This window comes from Leptonotus elevatus, chromosome 15 (genome assembly GCF_054856555.1).
Source record: "Leptonotus elevatus isolate MCC_2025b chromosome 15, RoL_Lele_1.0, whole genome shotgun sequence".
Taxonomy (NCBI): domain Eukaryota; kingdom Metazoa; phylum Chordata; class Actinopteri; order Syngnathiformes; family Syngnathidae; genus Leptonotus; species Leptonotus elevatus.
This window is the reverse complement of record NC_141253.1, coordinates 18,921,019-18,943,962: the sequence shown is the minus strand read 5'-3', so window position 1 is coordinate 18,943,962 and position 22,944 is coordinate 18,921,019. Positions and strand designations below refer to the sequence as shown.

Sequence of the window (22,944 nt, the reverse complement as noted above, 5' to 3'; positions counted from 1 at the left end):
CCTGTGCATTTACACAGTTACAGTACATAAAGAACAATGAATAGGTTAAAGTATTGTGAATGCAAATACATTTTATTTGCTATTTGAAAAATAAATAATCCGTCAGCACTAGTGGTTTGTGTAAATTGGTGACGTCTATTTTTCACAATGAAACAATTAATAGAAAATACACAGTCCTCAGAGTGTCCATACCAGAGTATGAATTATGAGGACTGTATGTGTAACTCCAAACCCCTGAAAACTTATTTTACATTCGCAGTGTGTAAATACACTGTCCTCAGAGTGTCAGTTATTCACAACTACGACATTGTGAAGACTATGCACCTGTGAGGTCTGCACAGTATTGACAAAACATGCGACATGGGTGTTTTATACAGTGATGGAGATTATTTTGACATTGAACATGGACCTAATATATATATCTATATAATCTAATTAAAGAAATACACGTACGTGCAGAAAAATAATCATGCTCATTGTGATCTAGTCTTATCCAAATAAGTTATTTTTTGTTAGTAATGTTCCTCGATACAATTCTCTTGTATGGCGATGCGCAATTAATGTTGTCTCTGATTGGTCAAATTCAGACTCAAGTAGGGCCTGGCAATAAATCAAATTAATTGAATAAATTAAATTTAAATTGAATCGTTGAAAATTTGCTAAATCGTGAAATGTATTTTGTCTTCTGGATTATTAAAAGCTGTTGTTATGTTCTGTTACATCCAGATGTTATTGTGAGTTGTAATTTTGCACAAGTGGTGGCAGAATGCTGGATGGTTGGTTTAAAATACTTTTTATTTTATTTTTTGGCCATATCGCTTAGCCTCAGACTAAAGTATACAATTAATCCAATATTCATTTGTTGCACGTCTTTGCAATACACATATTGCATGAGTCATTCGTGCGGCAAGATATTTTCCACATATTGTGCAGCCCTAGTATCTCCACCCTCCACTAATGTCTTGCTTCGGAAAACTGATTTCAACAACATTCAAAAAGAAATCTAGTCACCTGGTTAACTTTGGCGCAGTCTGATAGCTGTGTCTTCATCAGGTTGTGCTTCAGTGGAAACCTGGGGCAGATGAATAGAAAAATACCAATACAATTAAATTCTTACTAAGACTAGACTGCTATAATATAATTTCATGTAATCATGAATGTGCGACCAGTAATTCTAGTATGTCACATGTATGACACAATATCCAAATGTCATAAGAAATCACGATATGATAATTAACATGATATTGTGAGGTTAGCGATACTCACGATAACTGTAAAAGTAAAATAAAAAAACAAGTCACAATATTGTAAAAAATGAAATAAAAAAATAAAAAAATTATATTGAGAAAAGAATGTACTTTTGCTTTTGAGTTTTAATTAATCTTTTATGTTTTGTCAAACCTTGCACGATATCCCCCCAAAAAAACAAAATTAAGTGTGACAACACACCATATAAACATACCATAGTGTTTTTCCATTGTAGCGAAATTCAAACATGAAAACCTTCCGGGCATCATGATACACTCTCAGCCTGTTTTCACGTTCCTGTTTGCTTAGAACTTCTCCTCGATATTCAGTAGGAAAGTCTCTCTTCTGAAAGGAGCAGGAACTGAACACTCCTCGACCTTACAAAGAAAAAAGGATACAACAGAAATATTTCATTATAACAATAATGAAAACTAGACCCATACTAAAGAATATTTTACCAATACTCACCTTTGAATTAATTAATATATTTTATGGTGAATCCATTCTTGTCTTTACCTAAGGATGAAAAGTATGCTACCTCTTCTTTGGGTTTAACTTTTGCCCTCTGTGGCCTCATGACTGACATGTCTCACTGAAGATAATGATCTAAAGCTATAGAAAAAAATGAGTTTCAATCAGTTTGATAGGTAACTTGGTGCAAATGTCTTGAAGTTGACTTTCAGTGTACCATAATAGCCTGTGCAGTGTGCAGTAAATGTGCCAACGAAAATAAAATACAGTGGATAGCACAGCTCTGCTAAATATTTGCATAAATTAAATGTAATGAACACTAACAGACTTTACTGAAATATTTCTATTGAAAGAACAAATTTAAGTAAACACAAATGCAGCAATTTACCAATACTTCATTTATACTGTACTGGTAATACTAAGCCATTGTATATTTTCACATCAAAAACCAGCCTGTTATTGATTTCCTCTTAAAAATTGCAATTAGCATTCATCTTACTCAACAGACGGTTAGCTCTGCTATGCTAACCGTCGCTAACAGAAGCGTAGCAATTCTAAATAATTAGCTGCATCCATCATAATCAACAGATGGTTAGGTATGCTAACGTAAGCTTAGCTGCACTTACACTGGACTTGCATTATAAATCATTTTCGCGAAAGAGGGAGCAATGTACACAAGCGACCAACAACAACAGGAAAAATTCGAGCTTCAAACCTACCTCATTAGCACAGCTACACGCCATCACATCTCGTGAAGTAAATAGAGCCGGGGGCGGTTCTCTATCGGGGCTGCTAGATGACGTCACTTCCGTACTCAGGGCAATATAATAAATCTCGTTCAAATCAACAAATTGGTTCAGTCGTTGGATTATGAACTTTGTTGATAAGAGTGGCTATTGTTCTATGATTTACAGTGTCAATAAAAAAAAATAGATCACATTTAAAATGAACCCCAAAGGCTCATATATTAAATGAATTACCACAGACGAAAACAAAGGATATTATTGCTAGAATTATAGATCATTTTGTAATCATAAAATGTGATTTCAGTTTCAGTTTTTTAAAAAGGTTTTTTTTTTCATTAACGAAAATGTTTTTTTGCTTTAGTAAATAAATAACCTTGCTGCTGTCATACAGTTGCTGTCCGAGGATGTTTTAGTACTATACTTTAGTAATGGATGCATGTGTTTTTTGGCAAAATTGTGAGCGAGCCCAATTCCTTGGCTGAGAAGCAACCCTGCAAATGAATGGTCACATGATGCTTTCCTTTTGGCATGAAGCAGGACTGATGGTAGCGCTCACCTTTTCTTCTCCAGACAAGCATTTTTCCGGATGCCCCAAACATTTGGAAAGGGGGTTAATCAGAGAAAATAACTTCAACACTTTTTTTCTTATTTTGGTCTGTATTTATGGAATCCCCTTTTCACTGGTCACACCAGGCCATCCTCCAAAAGTCTTACTCCCTCACCATGGGTGTAGATGCACTCATACCTGCTTACTGCCATTCCTGAGCAAGCTCTACACTGGTGGTGATGTCCTTATCCCGCAGCTGAATCAACTTTGGGAGATAGTCCTGGCATTTGCTGGATTTTCTTGGGTGCCCTGAAGCCTTCTTCACTTAAAGTTTGTAAGGTCACTAAAGGAAATTACTTTAATTTTCATGGCAAATAGGGACTTTGCAATTCATCTAATCACTATAACATTCTGGAGTACATGCAAATTGCCATCATAAAAAAACAATAATAATAAGTCAGCACTGGAGATTTTTAGAAAATCAATGTCATTCTCAAAACATTTGGCCACTGGTGTACAGAAAGATGTTACATTGTAAAGGCAGGGTGGGATGTTAAATGATGAATCAATATACGGCACTGACAGTTTCTCTGTCTCTGCCTCCAGCTGTTCAAAGTGATGTGATAAACAGCTGTTAACCATTGTATATTTTCAAATAAACAACCACTGCAAGAATTAAATGCTGAAATATATAATTAAATGTCATAGTGTATTTCATTATTTAATTTATCTACTTAGGAATTGGTGGCTGCAAAAAAAAAAAAGGCTCTGCGTCTACAGACAAACATTCACAATACACAGCATTTTGAGAAAAAACGGAATTATGGGGACATGTGCGTAATTGTGGGGACAGGTGACGGTCAGCCAATCAAATGCTGTGAAATATACACTGGTGTGAATAATTCATGAAGTGGTGCATTACGAGGACCTTCCTACAGGGGGCGTCATCAAATACACAAAAATACACAAATTCATGTAATTATGGTTTACAAGGACATTGGCTAAAACTTTGGATTTAAGCCTTCTACAGCCCTAGAAGCACTTCTGCATTAAATGAATTATGAGGACATGGGCTGTGTCCTCATAATTCAAAATGTCCTCGCAGTGTTGCGTGTATTCAGGTGACATGTCCTCATAATACACAAAGGCAAACACACACACACACACACACACACACACACACACACACACACACACACACACACACACACACACACACACACACACACACACACACACAGAGCACCCTATTGCTTAATACACATCATTCTATGAAAACTAATAAAAGTTTTTTTTGTTTTTTTTTGTTACAAATGATCCTTCTACGTCACTCAAGCTATCTTTGCCGTTAATGCCACCAGAGAGAGCCTCATTATTATGTTATTGCAATATACCAGAGTGCCAGAATGTAGAAGCCATTTTGCATTCACACAATAGCAGACTGCAAAATAGATGGTGGTGTAACCCCTCTGATTGGCAGAGCTAAATATGTGCACCAAAGATGGTCTTACAGGAAAGGAGGCACACCTTTCAAGAAAAACTGGACGTTGTCATACTTGACAACATTCCCGATTCACGCTGGAGACCCCCGAATTTCAACCCTATCTTCCGTGTGGCTTCCGAGTAGTCATTTCTCCCGCTAATCTCCAGATTTTACAACAAAGAAAATTGTTTACATCGTGGGGAATATTTGACACAATATCTGGCAACCCTGGCCTGCTTGCACAGTAAGCGGCTACTTACGAGATTCCTGCTGGAGGCAGTGATGTACGTGTTTTGCTTCCTTTTTCTAAATGATCACGTAGCATTTCAAAATGTCTTGCAAATTGCGTAGCTTAGCAACTTGTTGTGCTGTTGGCATTTTAACTAACAACCGGAAGAAAAAAGCAACACCATCAATGCACATTTGTGTTTACTTTAGTCAAACTTCTGGGGACCCAGAAAACCAGTACAGTACTGACTCATTTTCCGAGCCCTACGCCCAATTCACACTGACTGCGCGGCGGTTTCCGTATGGCATCCGTACGGACTGCATGTCCGAAAATCTGCACCCGCGAGACCACAAGATCACGGGGCGCTACTGGTAAACAATAGCCATGCTTGCCTGTCGTCACACCGATATGCTTTTTGGATATTATTTCTGGGACTTCTACTATGGGTAAGTACGTTTTGTGTTTAAATAGTGTTATTTTGTTATATTTAATTCAACCTGAGCTAGTTTTTTGTCTTTTAACTCTTTTGCTGCCAAAAACGTCAATTGATGTTAAGGACACACCCACTGTATACCTCCAATAACGTCAACTAAGTTTTGTTTTGTTTTCTCAATGGGCAGTGCAACGTCTTGTGCAGCGCTGCTTTGTGAATGGACTGGAAAAATCCAAAAACACCCACTAACTATGGCCAGCAGATGGCATCATTTTATGGGCTCCCAGGGTATCAAATTACATGAAAACATGGCAGGTCTTAGGAAATGGAACATTTTCAAGGATGATCAAAGCGTTTTTCACATTAAATCTAATTCACAGAGCGTGACTAAACAAAAAATATTAGTGTCAGAGTCACTGTTGTGCAGAAAATTTATCTTTTTACAAGCTTGTTTTCTCCTTATTTTTTTTTCATTTTCGCTTGTTGTCACTCAAATTACCTATTTTCAAATGGTGATTTCCAAAGAAGGGAATAAGATAGAAACATACTTTGTTTCTAATGAAAGAATGGAATCTAATCTTTCATATGATATCCACCATGTTTATGTAGTCATAGCACACTGTTTGTCTTGAAAGATGAGTGAAAATGATCCAAATCCGTTGGCATTGTAGGGGTTGTTTTTTGGATAACGTTTGGCATAAAAGACTCCAGTTTAGCTCTGTAGTTAGCTAGCTTCCCCCCCAAAAAAACGACTTCGCAAACGGTTTTATTTTGAAATATACCGGATCTACCTTGATGCCGACGCCTGACTTTCTGTCCGTCTCGAGAAATTTCTTCAGCTTCATGAAAATCCGCATGCGGAATCCGGACGAAATAGAAAGCTTGCGGAAACATTCCGCAGCTCCGCATCCGATCTGCACCGCACTGCAAACCAGTCAGTACTGACTCATTTTCTGAGTCCCCAGACCCCCCAATTATTGTGGGCAGTCTAAGGCACACCTGTACACTAATCATGGTATCTAATCAGGATCTTGATATGGCACACCTGTACGGTGGGATGGATTATCTCAGCTAAGGAGAAAAGCTCACTATCAAAGATTTAGACTGGTTTGTGATCAATATTTGAGAGAAATGGTGATATTGTGTAAGTGAAAAAAGTTTTAGATCCTTAAGTTCATTCATAAAAAATGGGAGCAAAAACCAAAGTGTTGCGTTTATATGTTTGTTGAGTGTACATACTTTGTTCACAATGCTGGCCCATGAAGCCAGTGCGGCAGGTGCATTGTCCAGATATGTGATCACAGTCTGCTCCATTCCTGCACTGGCATGTGTGAGAACAATCCTTCCCATAAAATCCTAATGGACAACCTGCAAGTGAGTTAAGACATTGTATCAAACCGCTGATAAAATGGTGATCAGCTGTGACTATAAAGGAAAGAATAAGAAAAAGCCTGAGTATTGATATGACGGACGTTGTGTGCAGTAAAGGCCGGTCCATCCCGGGGTGCACTTGCATTCTCCATCATAGGCACTGCAATATGCTCCGTTATGACAGTTGCATGTGTGGATGCAGTTGGGTCCCCATTGAGCAGGAGGACATGCTGCAACCCAGAGACAACATTATCAAGTTAAAATGAAACAAATGTAATGCACTAAAAAAGCATGACTCATTTTACATCGTACTGTATACAAGTCAAGTAAGTGAACTGACGTTGAGAGCAGTCACTGCCGATCCATCCTGGAAAACACTGACAGGAGCCATCAATAGGGTTGCAGGTGCCATTGTTGGTGCAAGTGCAGCTCAAGGCACACTTCTTCCCATAGTAACCACTTGGACACACTACACATAAGATGTCTTTCTTAAACAATAGTAATGCTGGTAAAAAATGTAATTGACAGCAATATGCTGTACTGTGGAAGGTCACAGCTGTGGGGTGTAATACTCACCCTCATTGCAAAGCCCCCCCTTAAAGCCGGGCAGACAGTCACACTGTCCAGTCACATGGTGGCATGGTCCATTACTGTGGACACATTGGGGACACGTCTGACTGCAACGGTGACCAAAGTAACCTGGAGAGCAGACTGCAAAGGAAAAGGGAACCCAACAATTAGGTAGATTCATCAAGAAATTGACTGGCATGTTTGACCTGAGAGGGATCTGCTTTCAGTATCTCTGACTAATGCCGCTTTTTCATTAGCCCCGAACGACATGCTACCGCACCGTACAGAACGACACTACAAGGCCTCACTTGCATTTCCATTACAGCAGGCAAGCGGTGGTAAGTGGGCAGGATCATTTGAACTGTCCAAGCCAAGCTTGCACTCCCGCAGCGCAGCACATAACATTTCACGAGTGGCGAGTCGCGCAAACAATGAACCATATTTACAATTTCATATGGACCACCATGGATGAAAATTTGCGATCTCGTGAAGCTATTTCTGAATGGAGAGTTCAGCCTCATTCATTGAACTGCCGCTGAAGCTCTCATTCAATTGAATGGGAACATACGACCAGGCAAGTGGTGTGCACTCGCGATTTTTTTTAAAACCACAATCATTACAAATCCATCCACAAGTATCTTTTAAATTGTAAATATAGTTCTGTATATATTGTTGTAAAACATTATTATATTTATTGTATAAAATGTATTTTTATGACTTTGGCCAAGACCAGCGGGCGCCTCTTGCCTCGCTTGCATAAAATAAGGAAATGGGCTTCCTCCACGGCGTTGCTTGCTGCGTTGCTGTCGGCCAATCAGATGACAGGTGACGAAACGGCCCCGCTCGGCGCCCGACGACCGGCGCTGCAGAACTGCCGAGGAGGTTCTAAAAAGCAGTTCTGTTGTAACCGCTAGACCCCGAAAAAGTCACAGACATCCGGACAAAAATGCCGCTTCGGTGTGGAAGTGTATCTTGAAATAAATCACTTAATCAAAACTTCTTCACTTACTTCTCTGACAGGTGCTGCCTCTGTATCCTGGTGCACACTCACATGTTCCTTCATCAGGAGAACAGGATGCTCCGTTCTTACAGTTACAGGCTAGAGAGCAGTTTGGGCCCCAGCGGCCGTCAGCACACACACTGTCACAGTGGACACCTGTTCACACATGCAAACACACTCAACTCAACTTTATTTACAGATCACTTTAAAACAACCACCACTGCATACATGGAGCAAAACTTAGTCATGCAACAAGACGACAAGACAGTTAACACAATAAATTAATGACACAAAACACTAAAACAATACAGAGTCAAAAAAGACGAAATGTGTTAGAGGGAGGACTGGTTGACTCCAAAATAAAAAAATTGTCTTTTTTTAGTTCCTTTTTCCTTTTATCATATTGTCTTTTAGCTTCGTTTTTGCCTTGTACTCTGTTTTCTTTTAGCCTTGAACAGTTTTTTTTGTCGTCTTTTAGTTTTTAGCTCCAGTGTTTCCTGGGTGTCTTTCCATTCATGGTTTCTCTGTGCCCCGCCATGGTTTGTGTGTGTGTGTGTGTTGTGATTTGGGGGTGTGGGGGGGGGTCTTTTTATTGTTTTATGGATGTTTTAATTGTTTAGCAACTTGAGTTGCATTTTAATGCATGACAGGTGCTATATTAATAAAGTTTGATTGATTGATTGATTGATTGCATTACATTACACTCATCTAGCCGAGATGTGAAAAAAGGCATGGATTACTGATTCAACTCAACTGATTGTTGAGAAAGTAGCGGCTTTACCTAGTCAGCTGCCTAAGATGAAAAAAGCTGGATTTAAAAACAGCACCAATTTGTCGGTCCACTTTAGAATCAGCGTCCATTTTAAGACCCAAGTTAGAGATTGTTGGCTTTAGAAAAGGTGCTAAGGGGCCCAAGTCTGCAAGATGAGATATACAAGGGCTACTGGGACCAAACCAAACACCCTAACTTCTGTTTTGTTTTATAGAAATTCAAGAAATTCTGTGCCATCCAGGCCTTGATTTCCTCCAGACAGATGGAACTCCAGGGTCAGATATAATGAAAACGACAGAGGCCCCATTATTGAACCCTGCGGAACACCATATGACAGTGGGGCAGTGCATGATTCAGAAAAACCAAGGTTCACACAGTTGTGTCAGCAAAAATAATCTAAAGCACTGAAGAGCACGACCACTAATGGCCACCTGGTGCTGCAAACGAGCCAACAGAATATTTTGGTCCACAGCAATGTAGTATTGAACACTATCATCCTCTCATTTCTCTCTAACTCAGAGCAGGGCCGGAGGAAAATTATCCCTTTAATGATGATTTTTCACTCATGTGAAGACCTTAAGCATTTTCTCTTACCAGTCCATCCAGCCAGGCAGCGGCAGTACCCAGTGGCGTGATGACATCCGTCAGCATGACTACAGTCACAGCGCTCTTTACAGTCAAGACCATAGGTACCATCCTAGAGAAAAGCAAATGTTACCATCACAGGCCCAGTAACAATTTTGTGAATTTGCTTCCACTGACAATGCATTTGTATTTGTGAGAGAAATTCATTTTTAAGCGTTTTACCTGGCATTGCAGGTCACATTTATTTCCTCTCCAGCCTGCGGCACAAGTACAGTGACCAGTCACTGCATCACAAGCACCTTCATTCCCACACAGACAGGTCGTGTTACAGCCAAGACCCCACGTACCACTGGGGCAGTTTATGGAGCAGTCCACTCCATGCCACCCTGATTAAAAGATGGACTGTAATTATTTAGATAACATGATTTGACCATTCTTAAAGCAGTGGGTAGGCCAACTGTGTTGCCAGGGGACAGGATCCAGATCTTGTGTCAAGAGTGAGAACTGGTTGCAAAATGTTTCTCAGTGCATAATCCACAACCTCCACTGTAATTAAGCCTAGTCGAAACCTCTATACAGCGGAACCTCAATATAACAGACCTGAAACCAACAGCCGCCAGATTAAACGGATAGAAAATACTGTCCAGTTCACTCAAAATGCCCCTTCTAAAGTAGCTTTTTAAGTATGTTAGCTACAGCAGTGTTTCCCACACCATGTTAATACTTGGGCGGTCCACCCAAGTAAATTGGCCACCACCCAAGTAGATTTCAAGAAAATGAAATAAAAATATATATTTAAAAAATGTTGCAAGCAGATATACTGCATATAACATTAGTTTGCCGTCACTCACTTGTAGATCATGAGGTTAGAGGAGACGCAAGTAGCAGGGCTGAAAATGCCCCGCAAAGTGCAGTGAAAGATTTGGAATGGCAGGAAATTACTTCAGGACTTCCATGGTGTCATTGCGACAGGCCAGGTAAGAATCGAGCAGCCGATGTCATCTTCAATCTCATTGTCGAGCTCACTTTTCTTCATATCGACAAACATGCGTGCACTTTTTGATTAGCGACTAGTCTGTTTCCTGGTGCACAGCGCGGTGAGTTTTATGTTTTTATGTTGTGTCGTCACGCACCCCAAAATACCCCATTTTCAAAATGTAAGAAGTAAAAGTACAGATATTTGAGTTTGTAAAGTAAGAAGCAGGGTTAATATAGTTTTGGAATTAAATTTTTGTTCGGTTTTATTTTGTTTTGAGTTTTTTTGTTTTTGTTTTTTTTGTTCTAATTAGTTTTCAGGGTGGTTATGTTAGTTTTGATTAGTTTTAGTAATGTAACAAATGCTTTGTTTTAGTTAAGTTTTAGTTCAGTATTAGTTTTTGTTGTTCTTATTTTGTTTTTTAAATGTGTATTACTTGTGCGCAATATTTAATAAACACCATGGTAAAATGAAAAAAGTAACATATTTCTTACCTAGCGTTGCATTTCGGCTAAGTTAAAAAGCAGGTGAGCTGAGCCATTGGAGCCGAAAGTCAAGCAGGCAAATTTGTTGCCGAGGAGAGACGTCATCTGAAGGTGCTTTTTTATTGGCTGTTGCTAGATGACATCACTTCTGTGTGACACACTTGCAAACGTCTTTATTCAGGTTAATATCGAAATAAATCTACTTAAAATCACATTTAAAATCATCCCCAAAGGCTCATGTATTAAATTAATTACGAAGGACTAAAACAAAGGATATTTTTGCTATAATTATAAAATGTAGTTTAGGTTTTATTTCGTTAATGAAATAGTTTTATGAATTTTTGTTTGAGTTTTTTTGTTACTTTTTGTTAACTAAAATAACCTTGGTAAGACGTAAAAGTAAAAAGTCACCAGAATAAAAAAAATACTCAAGCAAAGTACAGATACTTGAAAAAACAAGTACAGTAACAAAGTACTTTGTTACTTCTCACATCTTCCCCCAAGCACAAACAGTTTTCAAACTGTTTCAAACCTTTTTATTTTTTTATGTATTTATTTTGTACTGTACTGGATGGAGTATACTCAAGTATTTCGATGTAACGGACAAACTATTGTAATGGACGAGCCCTTCCCCCAATTAGTCAGTTAAAACAACACTGTACTTACTCTTCTTCACCTCACCTGGTTTACAGAAGCAGGACCCATCCGCAGGTGAACACTGAGCTCCATTTTTACAATTACAGGGGGAGGAGCAATTCACACCATAAGATCCTGCTGGGCACGTGACTGAACAGTCGAAACCCTGGAAACATAAAATGTTAAACCAGATCAGAGGAGTCTTTGGATTTACTTTACAAGGTTCATGTGCCACGATTCCAATTGTTTGTTCGTTCACAAGTGACCCATTTCAGATATTTGTTAAAAAAAAACCCGCCTGAAAGTAGATAAAAGGGAAAATTTAGAGTCTTCAGTTATTGTTTTTGGAATACGGAAAGACACCAGAGTGCCCACAGAAAACTCCACACTGGAAGACCGTAGCCAAGAGTTGAACTCAAATTCTCAGAACTGACGCAGGTGTGCTGCTCTAGCACCAGGCTTGGGGAGTAACGGAATACATGTATCGCCATTACGTAATCAGATTACAAAAACAATGTAACTGTATTCTGTTACAGTTACAGGAAAAAACATGTAATCGGATTACTGGTACATTTATTAAAAATGGGGATTACTTTGAGGGATTACGATTTCTACGATGAGAGCGAAAGAAGGCAAGAGAGAGAGAGTGAGTGAGAGAGAGAGACAGACAGAGCGAGAGAGAGAGAGAGAGAGAGACACAGACAGAGAGAGAGAGAGAGAGAGAGAGAGAGAGAGACACAGACAGAGAGAGAGAGAGAGAGAGAGAGAGAGTGACAGACATAGAGAGAAAGAGAGAGAGGGTTGGAGCGACAGAGAGCGCATGCACGCGAGTGGGACAGTTGCTACATGTCGGGGAGGTGGGCACGAACAAACTGACGAGTCGTGTCGTCTTCCACGGACGGGAGGAGGAAATGGCGACCTGTATTCACTGGAACTTACTCGGAGCGAAGGTTTGAGCTGAGAGTCCAGCTGCATGCTACGCGCTGTAGCTTCTTGCTAGCCTACAACCGTAATATGAGTTACACCTTCCAAACAAATCTTCCTCCCACCAATTCACTATTTAAACATCATGCACAACATATACACGGCTAAACTTGTGACTGGGATAAAAGTTCATTTTCCATCCATCCATACATCCATCCATCCATACATCCATCCATCCATACATCCATACATCCATACATCCATACATCCATACATCCATACATCCATACATACATACATACATACCACCCGCAAATAGCAGGGGCACATTGTATAGAATATATATTGTGGTGATATTTATTTTTATTTTGTCTTCACAGGCATACTCAATATTGGAGTAATCCAAAAAATCCAGTTACATTACTTTAACTCTTTGACTGCCAGACGTTTTCAGAAAAGGGATGCTGTCAGTGCCAGCCGATTTAAGCATTTTGACTGATCTTTCAAGGTCCACAGAAAATGTTCTGTTTGGACTATGGAAACACACATACTACCAAATGAAAGATTGAAAGTTTGTTTCTACCTTATTCCGTTCTTTAGTAATCAACAATAGAAAATGGTTAGTTTCCCTCAAATGCGCTTGTTTTGGACCAAAATACGGAGAAATCAAGCTTTTAGTGAAACGATATTATTTCATGCACTCTAGTGAATTTTACACTTCTTTTTGTCCATGAATGATGCCACAAACACCTAAATAGTACTTTACTTCTATAAAACACTACCACCAAGAATGAAAAAGTGTTTTTTGATAGCAAAATACGTTTATTTACATTCAACAGTGTAACAATTTGACAACAATTTGGCAAACTATTTACAAATGTGTGCAACTGTGGTACTATTTACAATTATGTGGATGTTTCAACGACAGTTTTTCTTTTTGTGAAACACTCCCCTGCGTGCAAGGAGACGCAACAGGATTTGCACAACAGATTAGTTTCAATGCGATTGCCTCTTCGCGTGCAGAAGCTACACTTTCTTGCAGGCCGTTTTTTCCAGGGAATAGCAAGTATATACTGCAGTGTGTGTTGCCATAAAGTCTAATATCAGGATCATGCTATGGTTACGTTACGGTGGTGTTACGTCTGGCTTCCTCATGTCCTTCAGTTGCTATACCGGGTGGTAAGAGATGTTCTGATCCATCTTATCCACTCCATTCATGGTGGCATCGTAGTCCAGAACCCGTGTCTTCTCCGTGATCAGACTGTACCCGCTCCTCCGATGAATATGCATTGGACTCGGGGTACTCTTCATTGTCCGATCGAATGTCCGCTTGTGCAGCTCCGGCGTTAGCAGCGCTAGCCGGTGAGGCTTTATGACGTGAGAATAAAGGCCGCGTCCAACTGTGGCGTCAACCTCGGGATTCACCATCATCATCATCATCAATGTGCATTGGTCGATGCTTTTCGACTACGCTCCATCGCCCGATCGAATGTCCGCTTGTGCAGAAGTACCCGGTCGGTTGTGCTGCGCGTTTTCCGGCGTTAGCAGCGCTAGCCGGTGAGGCTTACTACGTGATCATAACGGTCGCGTCAAGGCTTCCAACTTTGGCGTCAACCTCGGGATTCACCATCATCATCATCATCAATGTGCATTGGTCGATGCTTTTCGACTACTCTCCATCGCCCGATCGAATGTCCGCTTGTGCAGAAGTACCCGGTCGGTTGTGCTGCGCGTTTTCCGGCGTTAGCAGCGCTAGCCGGTGAGGCTTACTACGTGATCATAACGGTCGCGTCAAGGCTTCCAACTTTGGCGTCAACCTCGGGATTCACCATCATCATCATCATCAATGTGCATTGGTCGATGCTTTTCGACTACTCTCCATCGCCCGATCGAATGTCCGCTTGTGCAGAAGTACCCGGTCGGTTGTGCTGCGCGTTTTCCGGCGTTAGCAGCGCTAGCCGGTGAGGCTTACTACGTGATCATAACGGTCGCGTCAAGGCTTCCAACTTTGGCGTCAACCTCGGGATTCACCATCATCATCCTCATCAATGTGCATTGGTCGATGCTTTTCGACTACTCTCCATCGCCCGATCGAATGTCCGCTTGTGCAGAAGTACCCGGTCGGTTGTGCTGCGCGTTTTCCGGCGTTAGCAGCGCTAGCCGGTGAGGCTTACTACGTGATCATAACGGTCGCGTCAAGGCTTCCAACTTTGGCGTCAAGCTCGGAGTCATCATCATCGTCGACATCAATGCGCTTTTTAGTATTGATCGATGCTTTCCGTCTTTGAAAAAAATGCTCAAGCGTGAGCTGCTTGCAACCGGTCGCCATTGTTGCTTCATCAGCCATTGTTGCATCATCAGCCATTGTCACGTCTTCTACTGATGCCCACGGTGGGCGGCCCACCCAATCTTGTCCAAAGAGAGTCATCGCTGCCATCTAGGGGCCAAAACGAGTCATTTTACTAACTAGATCTGCTTGATACTTTCAACACAGCTGCCCAAGACTTTTCTCCACCCGTTTCCAAAAAAACAAAAAAAAAACATAGTGAACGTCTTTTAACGTCCTCGCCGCCCCTCCGTAGGTTTTTACTAAACGTTTTATAACGTTTATGGCGTCAAAGAGTTAATATTATGGTACTTGGATTACGTTACTAACTAAAAAAAATTAGCAGGGAACTTGTAACTGTAACGGATTACATTTTAAAAGTAACCCTCCCAACCCTATCTAACACACTGCACTGCCTGTATTCAGAATCAAGTAAGACAAATAATCTTCATTATTGTAGCATCTAAGACAATTGACTGAAGCATTTGCGCTTGCTCTGTCCTGGCCGGGGTCGACGGATCCCGTCTTTTGTGGTGGTTTTCATGCATGCCAGATCCACCACAACAGCATCTATCGAAATTCAAACACAATCTGCTTCTTCTTCTGGTCGTTGAATCGGTGGAGGCTGATGTCTGTGGATCTCACTCTGCTTCATCTATCCTTCCTTCCTTTCCTCAGTCTCTCCTTTGTTGTCTTGAGGTCTCCCTGATTGGTTGGAATTTAGATGATTCTGGGGTTGGTGAAAGACTCTGGTTGGTAACCCAGTGCGTAGTAGGTAATGTCTGGTCGGTGCTGGATTTCACTTTCCTTTCTTTTCTTTGATCCTTCCTCGGGTCTCCTGACAACCTCACGACTCTAGCTGGATTCTGAAGTATTTCGGTTTAGGTGAACGGTATGGGATTTTTAATAGGTTTTAGGTCAACTAATGAGTACACACTCACACGCACGCACATGCACATACTCACGCACATACAAAATAAAATAAAAAAAATAAAAAAGAGAGCAATAATGATGACATGTCAAATCGGTAAAATTACCAAATGAACAATACTGAGCTCTCTGTAAAAAAAAAAAAGACTGAAGCACTTGCTAACATGAGAAATACTAAAAAGGTTTACCAAGAATCCTGGAGCACAAACACATTTTCCTGTTACACTGTGGCAGTCTGCACCATTTTGGCACTGGCACACCTGCTGGCAGGACTCGCCATAGAATCCTGGGGTGCACGTCTCATTGCAGTAGAGTCCGGACCAACCTGACAGACATATACACTCCCCTGACATTGGATGACAGCTGGTGACAGACAAACACAGCATTATTGATGATCTTTTTGTGAGGTTAATGTTCTTATTCAATGATCTAATCAGCCACCCGTTTTCTGTTTTGCTTGACCCCATTATGGTCACGGGTGAGCTAGTGAATGAACTAAGGGGCTGCACAGTTTTGGCTAAAGTTTTGAAAGAAACGGGCTCTAATTGACCTTTGTTCGAGACCCACTTAGTTGAAAATGAGCAAAATACATATAGTGCAAGAACTCATTTTGTGCATTTTTTCCACTTATATAATTTGATTCAAGTACTATGTTTGTAGCCTGGAAATCCAGACTCATTCACGGCTTTGCCAGAGAGTGAGTCTGGTCAACCGCCCTTTTTTTTCTTCCAGAGACGAAGTAAAAATCCAACATGGCTACTACCCGAAGAGAGAAAGTAGTGAATGACTTATGTCGTTGCGGGAAAAACATGAAGAGTGAAGAGTGACGTTGCTCACGACAACAACGTCTTGCAAATAGACGAATTTGATTGGTAGGCCTGCTTAAGGCCGGTGCTGAATCGCCGTCTATGGATGCCTGTCCAGACCCACTTCAAGAAAATTGGTGTGGCTTGCCAGGCTACTATGTTTGTCGTGCATGTCATTCCAATTCTACAAAAAAAGTATTAAGCTTATTCACGCTGTAGTAAAGGGCAGTATACTTTAAGACCCAGTACAAGTGCACCTAAGCTATGTCTCCCATCTAGTGGTGAATGGTGATATTACAACTAAAAACTCTGCTTTTCAATGGGAATAGGTGCTTGATGTCCATAAAAATACATTTGAATTGATCCTTTTTTTCTTTTTTTTGTAAACCCTAAAAATTATTTAAAAAACGCTGATAAACCCCCAATATACACTTTCCACGAAAAACAGTTCTTTGTTCCCCACCCAAAGAAAAAGTGGGCTGGAAAAATGTTGCGAGTAAACAGCGGACCACTGTGGTAGAGGGAGCATGTTTATAATCTCGTTACGAGGAACATACTTAGAAAAAATGCAATATTACATGATTAGAATTTAAATTTTATCCATACTAATTGACATTTGACAAGTATTCTATTTGTTCTATATTTAGCACATCTTTAATTTTATTGACAGTACATATTTGTGTCATTGATATTTATGCGAACTATTCAGCCAGCCGATCATGTTTTTGCATGTCATGTTGTTGCCAATTAAACCAGTTAATCCTAAAACTGGTCCCTTAAAAGGTAGAGGTAAAGAGGAACTACGTAGTTTAGTACTTTGAGTGAGAGTGACAATTAAAGACAAACAAAATCAATATGCAGTATTAGTAGTAGTAGTACTAATAGTAGAGTAAAAATGACACACACAGGTGACGGGAGATATTAGATCCTTGTGCGAGGGATATTGGTCCTCCAGAAACAGTGCAACTATTGAGAACTAACCTGACAACTGCCTTCATGACAATTTGTCCACCCAGCCTTCTTAAGTTTCCTAACTGATTACTGACAGCCAGTTAGCCACAGCTGTCTGTGTGATCACACTTGTCAAACACAATCAATACAGTGAAGCCTCTAAAGCAGGGGTTTCAGACGTACGGCCCACAGGCCGGATCAGGCACGGAAACGGGTTTAATCCAGCCTATGAGATGATCTTGTAAAGTCAAAAAATTTGTAATGTTGGACCAATTAATCAGACGGCCAAAATCAAAACGTATAAATTTGTAATTTCACAAACAATCTTTAGATGAGCAATGCAACTTGTACACGGAATTGACCTGGATGTCATTAATTTACACAAAACCTAAAATTACGGTTTGTTGAAAAAATAAAAAAAATAAAAACATAGACCAACATAAATCAAACAAACGGCACACATTCAGCTCCTGGTAACACAAACAAATATGACATGGTTTAACATCCTATAACTTCATGAACTGCGCCACGCAATGCATTCTGGGAACAATATATATGCAAAACAGGTAACAGGTAACTCAAACGGAACTCATACGGGCAAAGTGTTGCCGCGTTCCAGTTGCATTTTGTGTTTTTTGGAACAATATATTTACAGTTGAGCCCCACTATTTACACTCTAAAAACAGAGTCAAAAGTAACCCAATTATGGATCAAAAATGGACCGATCCACTTAACTTTCTGGGTTGTTTTATGCAAAATGACCCAATTTTTTGACCCAAGTAAAGGATCTGACCAATATTTATGAGTTGTTTTACACTGAAAGACCCATTTCTTGAATCAAAGTTGGGTCATATCGACCCAAGTAGAGGATCAGTCCATTTTTGACTTTGGGTTATTTTTTACCCAACTGTTTTTAGAGTTTAGGGCTGTCCTGCAAATAGAGAAAATCTGTGTATAACCAACGCCAATTGTTTTTAAGTTCAGAGGTGGCAAATCCAGGTTCAGAAAGTAAAAACCCTGCCACAGTTTGGTTTTAGCCACTTATGCTAGCTAGTTAGCTCCCTAGCAGGTAACTGAGCACCCGGGGAGCTAGCTAGGGAGCTTGCTAGCTACCACCTGGGACTAAACCTCACCAAAAAGTAGTATACTTTAAGTATATGATATAGAGTATACTTAAGTATACCTAAGTTTATTTTTCGAGTGTACTTATTCTTGTACTAAAAGTACATTTTAAGTAAACTCCTTGGGACTAAATTGGAACATTTTAGTCATTTAGTTATTGCTGAGGTTCTCTTTGGGAGTGACCAGGATGGATAGAATCAGGAATCAGTACATCAGAGGGACAGCACATGTTAGAGGCTTTGGAGATAAAGTCAGAGAGGCCAGACTGAGATGGTTTGGACATGGCCATAGGAGAGATAGTCAGTATATTGGCAGAAGGATGCTGAGTTTCCAAATGCCAGGCAGAAGGTCTAGAGGAAGAACAAATAGGAGGTTTATGGATGTTGTTAAAGAGGACATGAAGGTAGTGTGAGAGCAGAGGATGCAGAGGACAGGGTTAGATGGAGGCAACAGATTCACTGTGGCGACCCCTGAGGGGAAAAGCCGAAAGGAAAAGAAGAAGACTAATTTGGAACATTTTAGTACACTTAAAAGTATAGTTAAGTATTTTATAAAGTACATTAATTAGTATACTTAAGCATACTTTCAAGTATATTTAAGTACACTTTTAAGTATACTTTAAAGTATACTTTGTGGTACACTTATGTCCACAGTAAAAAGCCATGTGATGACTGAAAAGGGATCAAACCAGCAACCACTGGTACTAAAGGTAGCAACCTTAACCTCTAGGCTATTCAGCCACATGATCTTTAGGGCTTTTAAAATATATGTAATGGTTCCTTAGCGAGTGCCTAAGTATATACTACAGCAGGGGTGCCCAAGTTCAGCCCTCTAGAGCCCCTATCCGGCCTGTTTTCCATTTTTCTCTCCACTAACACACATGATTCATGATCAGGATAGGCTGGATAGGGGCTGGATAGGGGCTCTCGAGGACCGGACTTGGTTACCACTGTACTACAGTATGTAAACTTTTAGCATATGTTTTAGTATACTTACAAGTACACTTAACATTTACTTGGTGGACTATACTTCCAAAAAGTAAAAAAAAAAATATCCTCACCTAATTTTGAGTATACTTCAAGCATACTTAAATATACTTATTTTTGGTAAGGGAAAGCCAAACTGTGGCAGGGTTTTTACTTTCTGGACCTGGATTTGCCACCTCTGTTTAAGTTATATAGCCTACCATGATTTAATTGGTAATATGTTTTTCTCCATGTGGCCCCTGGGCTAATATGAGTCTGACACCCCTGCTCTAAAGTGAAAAGCCTCTTAAAACTAGCAACCTTGAATTTCATGAAAGTTCTTGGCAAAAGATTGTGTTTGAAGTCAAAATCACTGCAATGAAACAAGTCAGCATATTATAGGCGATCAGAAATATCCATATGTGAAGTCTGTTGACCACTCTGAAATTTAAAAAATGCCATCAAATACAAGTCAGAATTCCACTAAATACTGTACCTCTGTGTATTCTGGGCAAAGCATGGACACTTCCTGTCACACAGTAGGCCATAGATTCCTTTGGGACACAGTCGGACATCACACGTCTCGCCTGTGAAGCCCGGCTCACACAAACAGTTTCCGTAGTTATGGTAACATTTGCTGTTGTTTTTACAGCGACATCTCTTTGTACAGCCAGCACCATAAGTACCAACTGGACATTCATCCTGACACCTGTCCACAGAAATGCACAAGGTCACACATTTCAAACGATGGATGCAGTCATAACATTAGATATACAACCTATGCAGAATATTGTATGAGGCTCTTCGAGAGCGACACTTGAAAGTGTTTGCACGCATATGGGAATGTTTAGCCGGCTAATGCACTAAATTAAACTGTTAAGCAATCAGTCAACAAAGCCCATCTAGGCAATGGACCACACTCCTCACTCAAAACAGTTGAGTCAAAAATAACACAATTTAAGTAAAAAAAAAAAGGCCGATTCACTAATTGGGTTAATTTATGACGGCGTATTAGGGCCACGTCTAAATATATATTTTTTAAAGGCGGGGGCAATATTCAGAGAAAAAAACTGGTAAATTTGCAACTTAAAGTGGCAAATTTGCGAGTTTGCAAAGTGGCAAATTTGCCACTTTATAAAGTGGCAGATTTGCGAGAAACAAACTCGTAGCGTAGCTATAGTCTAATCATGTGAGGATTCAATGCTGGTTAATGGGACACTGTTTATAAAATGAAAAGGCAGGATGGAGATGGATTCATTCTTCAATTTAAACTTTACTCGTCATTCACCGCAGCTAGAGCGACAACACTTCCTGATCCCCTCTCAGCTGACTAACACTAAGCAATCAGATTCTAGCATACTTTAGATCATAGGTGTCATGTTTCCGTTCTCCAACACAGCTGATATATGATCAGCTTATCAGCAAACTCTGCATAAGCCTGATAACGATCCTGCTGATTGGAATCAGCTTGTGTTGGAAGAGGGAAACCTCCAAAACCTGCAGGACTACGGCCCCCGAGGACTGCAGTTTGACACCTATGCTTTAGATAAATACTAGTGAGAGCAGATCCGACACATCAATTTACTTGTACAAAAAATATACCAAAATGTATAAACGTGTAAATAATAATTCTGGAAACATAAATGTACAAGTAAATATACATTTTAACAAATTAACTTAAATGCTTGATCGTCCGGATGTGGATCTTCGCAAAGTGAGGCGTCTTTGTCGCTGGCCAGTGGCCGTACACTTCAAAGAGCGAATGCTTAACATCATATGGTTAATCTTTGTTAAAGTAATTACTATCGCTTTATTTGGAAACCCGACCGAAGAGTATTGGCACAAACAGTCGAGTAGTACATTTCGTGTAGTTTTCGTAAATTTCTGAGCTTTTTTCTTGCAAATCTGCCACTTTATAAAGTGGCAAATTTGCAAGTTTTTTTCTCGGAATATTGCCCCCGCCTTCTAAAAAATATATATATTTATACGTGGCCCTAATACGCCGTCGTATCAATTTGACCTGACTTTCAAAATTTAAAATTGGGTCATTTTGTGAAAAAACACCCACAAATGAGCATTTTGTACAGGAAAATGAAAAAAAAACTATTTAAAAAAAAAGAAAAGAAAAGAAAGAAAGTTGGGTCAAAATGACCCAAGGAGTGGATTGGTCCATTTTTGACCCAAGGGTTTTTAGAGTAGTTATTTTGTTGTTGGCCTCTGACGGGTGTCCTAGCACAAAAAGACTTTGCAAACTTGGAAGTTGGATCAGAGAGACAAACCTTCCCAGATTAGCTTAGCGTTGCTAGCTAGCTGTTATGTCGGAACACTGATGGATTCAAAACATTCCCAAGCGCTAAAAAATAAAAATAAAATCTGGGTTCTGCTATCAGCCAAGTGTACGGTGAGGGATGCTGGAGGTTCAAGTTTATTCATTTATTTTTGTTTATTTTAAACCAAAAAGGAAAAATTTTCTGCAGGATGACGTGGCACCGTGTCAACATTACGGCGTATACAAAATATATATTGTCAAATAAAGCACTCTAGTCAACGTATAATGTAGACAAAGCACTGTATAATTGCACTCCATTTACTATTTTAACCAAATTGTGTTTTTCATTTGTTGGATTATGATTTACACTAAGTCTACCGTTCAAAAGTTTTGGGTCACCAAGACATTTCCTTATTTTTGGGAGAAAAGCACTGTTTTTCAATGACGATAATTTGAAACTAATTAGAAATACACCCTATTGTTAATGTGGTAAATGGCTATTCTAGCTGCATATGTTTGATTTTTGGTGCAAAATCTACATAGGTGTATAAAGGCCCATTTCCAGCAACTATCACTTCAGGAGACTAATGGATATTAGAAAACCCTTGTGCAATAATGTTAGCACAGGCTATTCCACGCGAGAAATTGCCAAGAAACATAGAATTGCCTGGGTGACCCCAAACTTTTGAATGGTAGTGTATATACGTAGTGTATGTATTTTTAAATGTATAGTGGTGGCCGTGGCTCAAGGTGTAGAGACGGTTCAAATGTTCAGTAAACAGAAGGTCTGCTGTTCGTTCCCCGCTCTCCCCAAGTCATGTGTCGTTGTGTTCTTGGGCAAGGCACTTCACACACATTGCCTCCAGTGCTACTCTCACTGGTGTATGGCAGATGCGAATGTTTGGTGGTGGTCGGAGGGGCCGTAGGCACACACTAGCAGCCAAGCTTTCGTCAGCCTGCCCCAGGGTAGCTGTGGCTACTTAAGTAGCTTACCACCACCACAGTGTGAATGTGTGAGTGCATGAGTAATGTATCCATTCCATTGTAAAGCATCTTTGAGTGTCTAATTAGATTAAAAAATGCTATATAAATCCGATGC

The 22,944-nt window shown here is 40.1% G+C and overlaps 2 protein-coding genes across 3 annotated transcripts in view; both read right to left on the bottom strand.

Moving 5' to 3' along the window:
- The window catches only part of LOC147162330 (uncharacterized), an 11,206-nt gene extending 8,396 nt beyond the window's left edge, over nt 1-2,810 (bottom strand). The window contains exons 1-3 of the mRNA XM_086096301.1: nt 1,717-2,810; nt 1,463-1,625; nt 1,012-1,072 (exon numbers count right to left, since the gene is read on the bottom strand). Coding sequence (XP_085952427.1) covers nt 1,012-1,072; nt 1,463-1,497 — 96 coding nt within the window. The 5' untranslated portion in view covers nt 1,498-1,625; nt 1,717-2,810. The remainder of the gene's footprint in view (nt 1-1,011; nt 1,073-1,462; nt 1,626-1,716) is intronic.
- megf10 (multiple EGF-like-domains 10) overlaps nt 1-22,944 on the bottom strand; it is a 110,101-nt gene that overhangs the window by 26,523 nt on the left and 60,634 nt on the right. For both annotated transcript variants that reach the window (XM_086096299.1, XM_086096300.1), the window contains 10 exons: nt 20,073-20,285; nt 15,921-16,095; nt 11,598-11,718; nt 9,678-9,841; nt 9,465-9,567; nt 8,108-8,254; nt 7,105-7,239; nt 6,869-6,997; nt 6,630-6,758; nt 6,397-6,525 (listed from right to left, as the gene is read on the bottom strand). In XM_086096299.1, the coding sequence (XP_085952425.1) occupies nt 6,397-6,525; nt 6,630-6,758; nt 6,869-6,997; nt 7,105-7,239; nt 8,108-8,254; nt 9,465-9,567; nt 9,678-9,841; nt 11,598-11,718; nt 15,921-16,095; nt 20,073-20,285 (1,445 nt within the window). The remainder of the gene's footprint in view (nt 1-6,396; nt 6,526-6,629; nt 6,759-6,868; nt 6,998-7,104; nt 7,240-8,107; nt 8,255-9,464; nt 9,568-9,677; nt 9,842-11,597; nt 11,719-15,920; nt 16,096-20,072; nt 20,286-22,944) is intronic.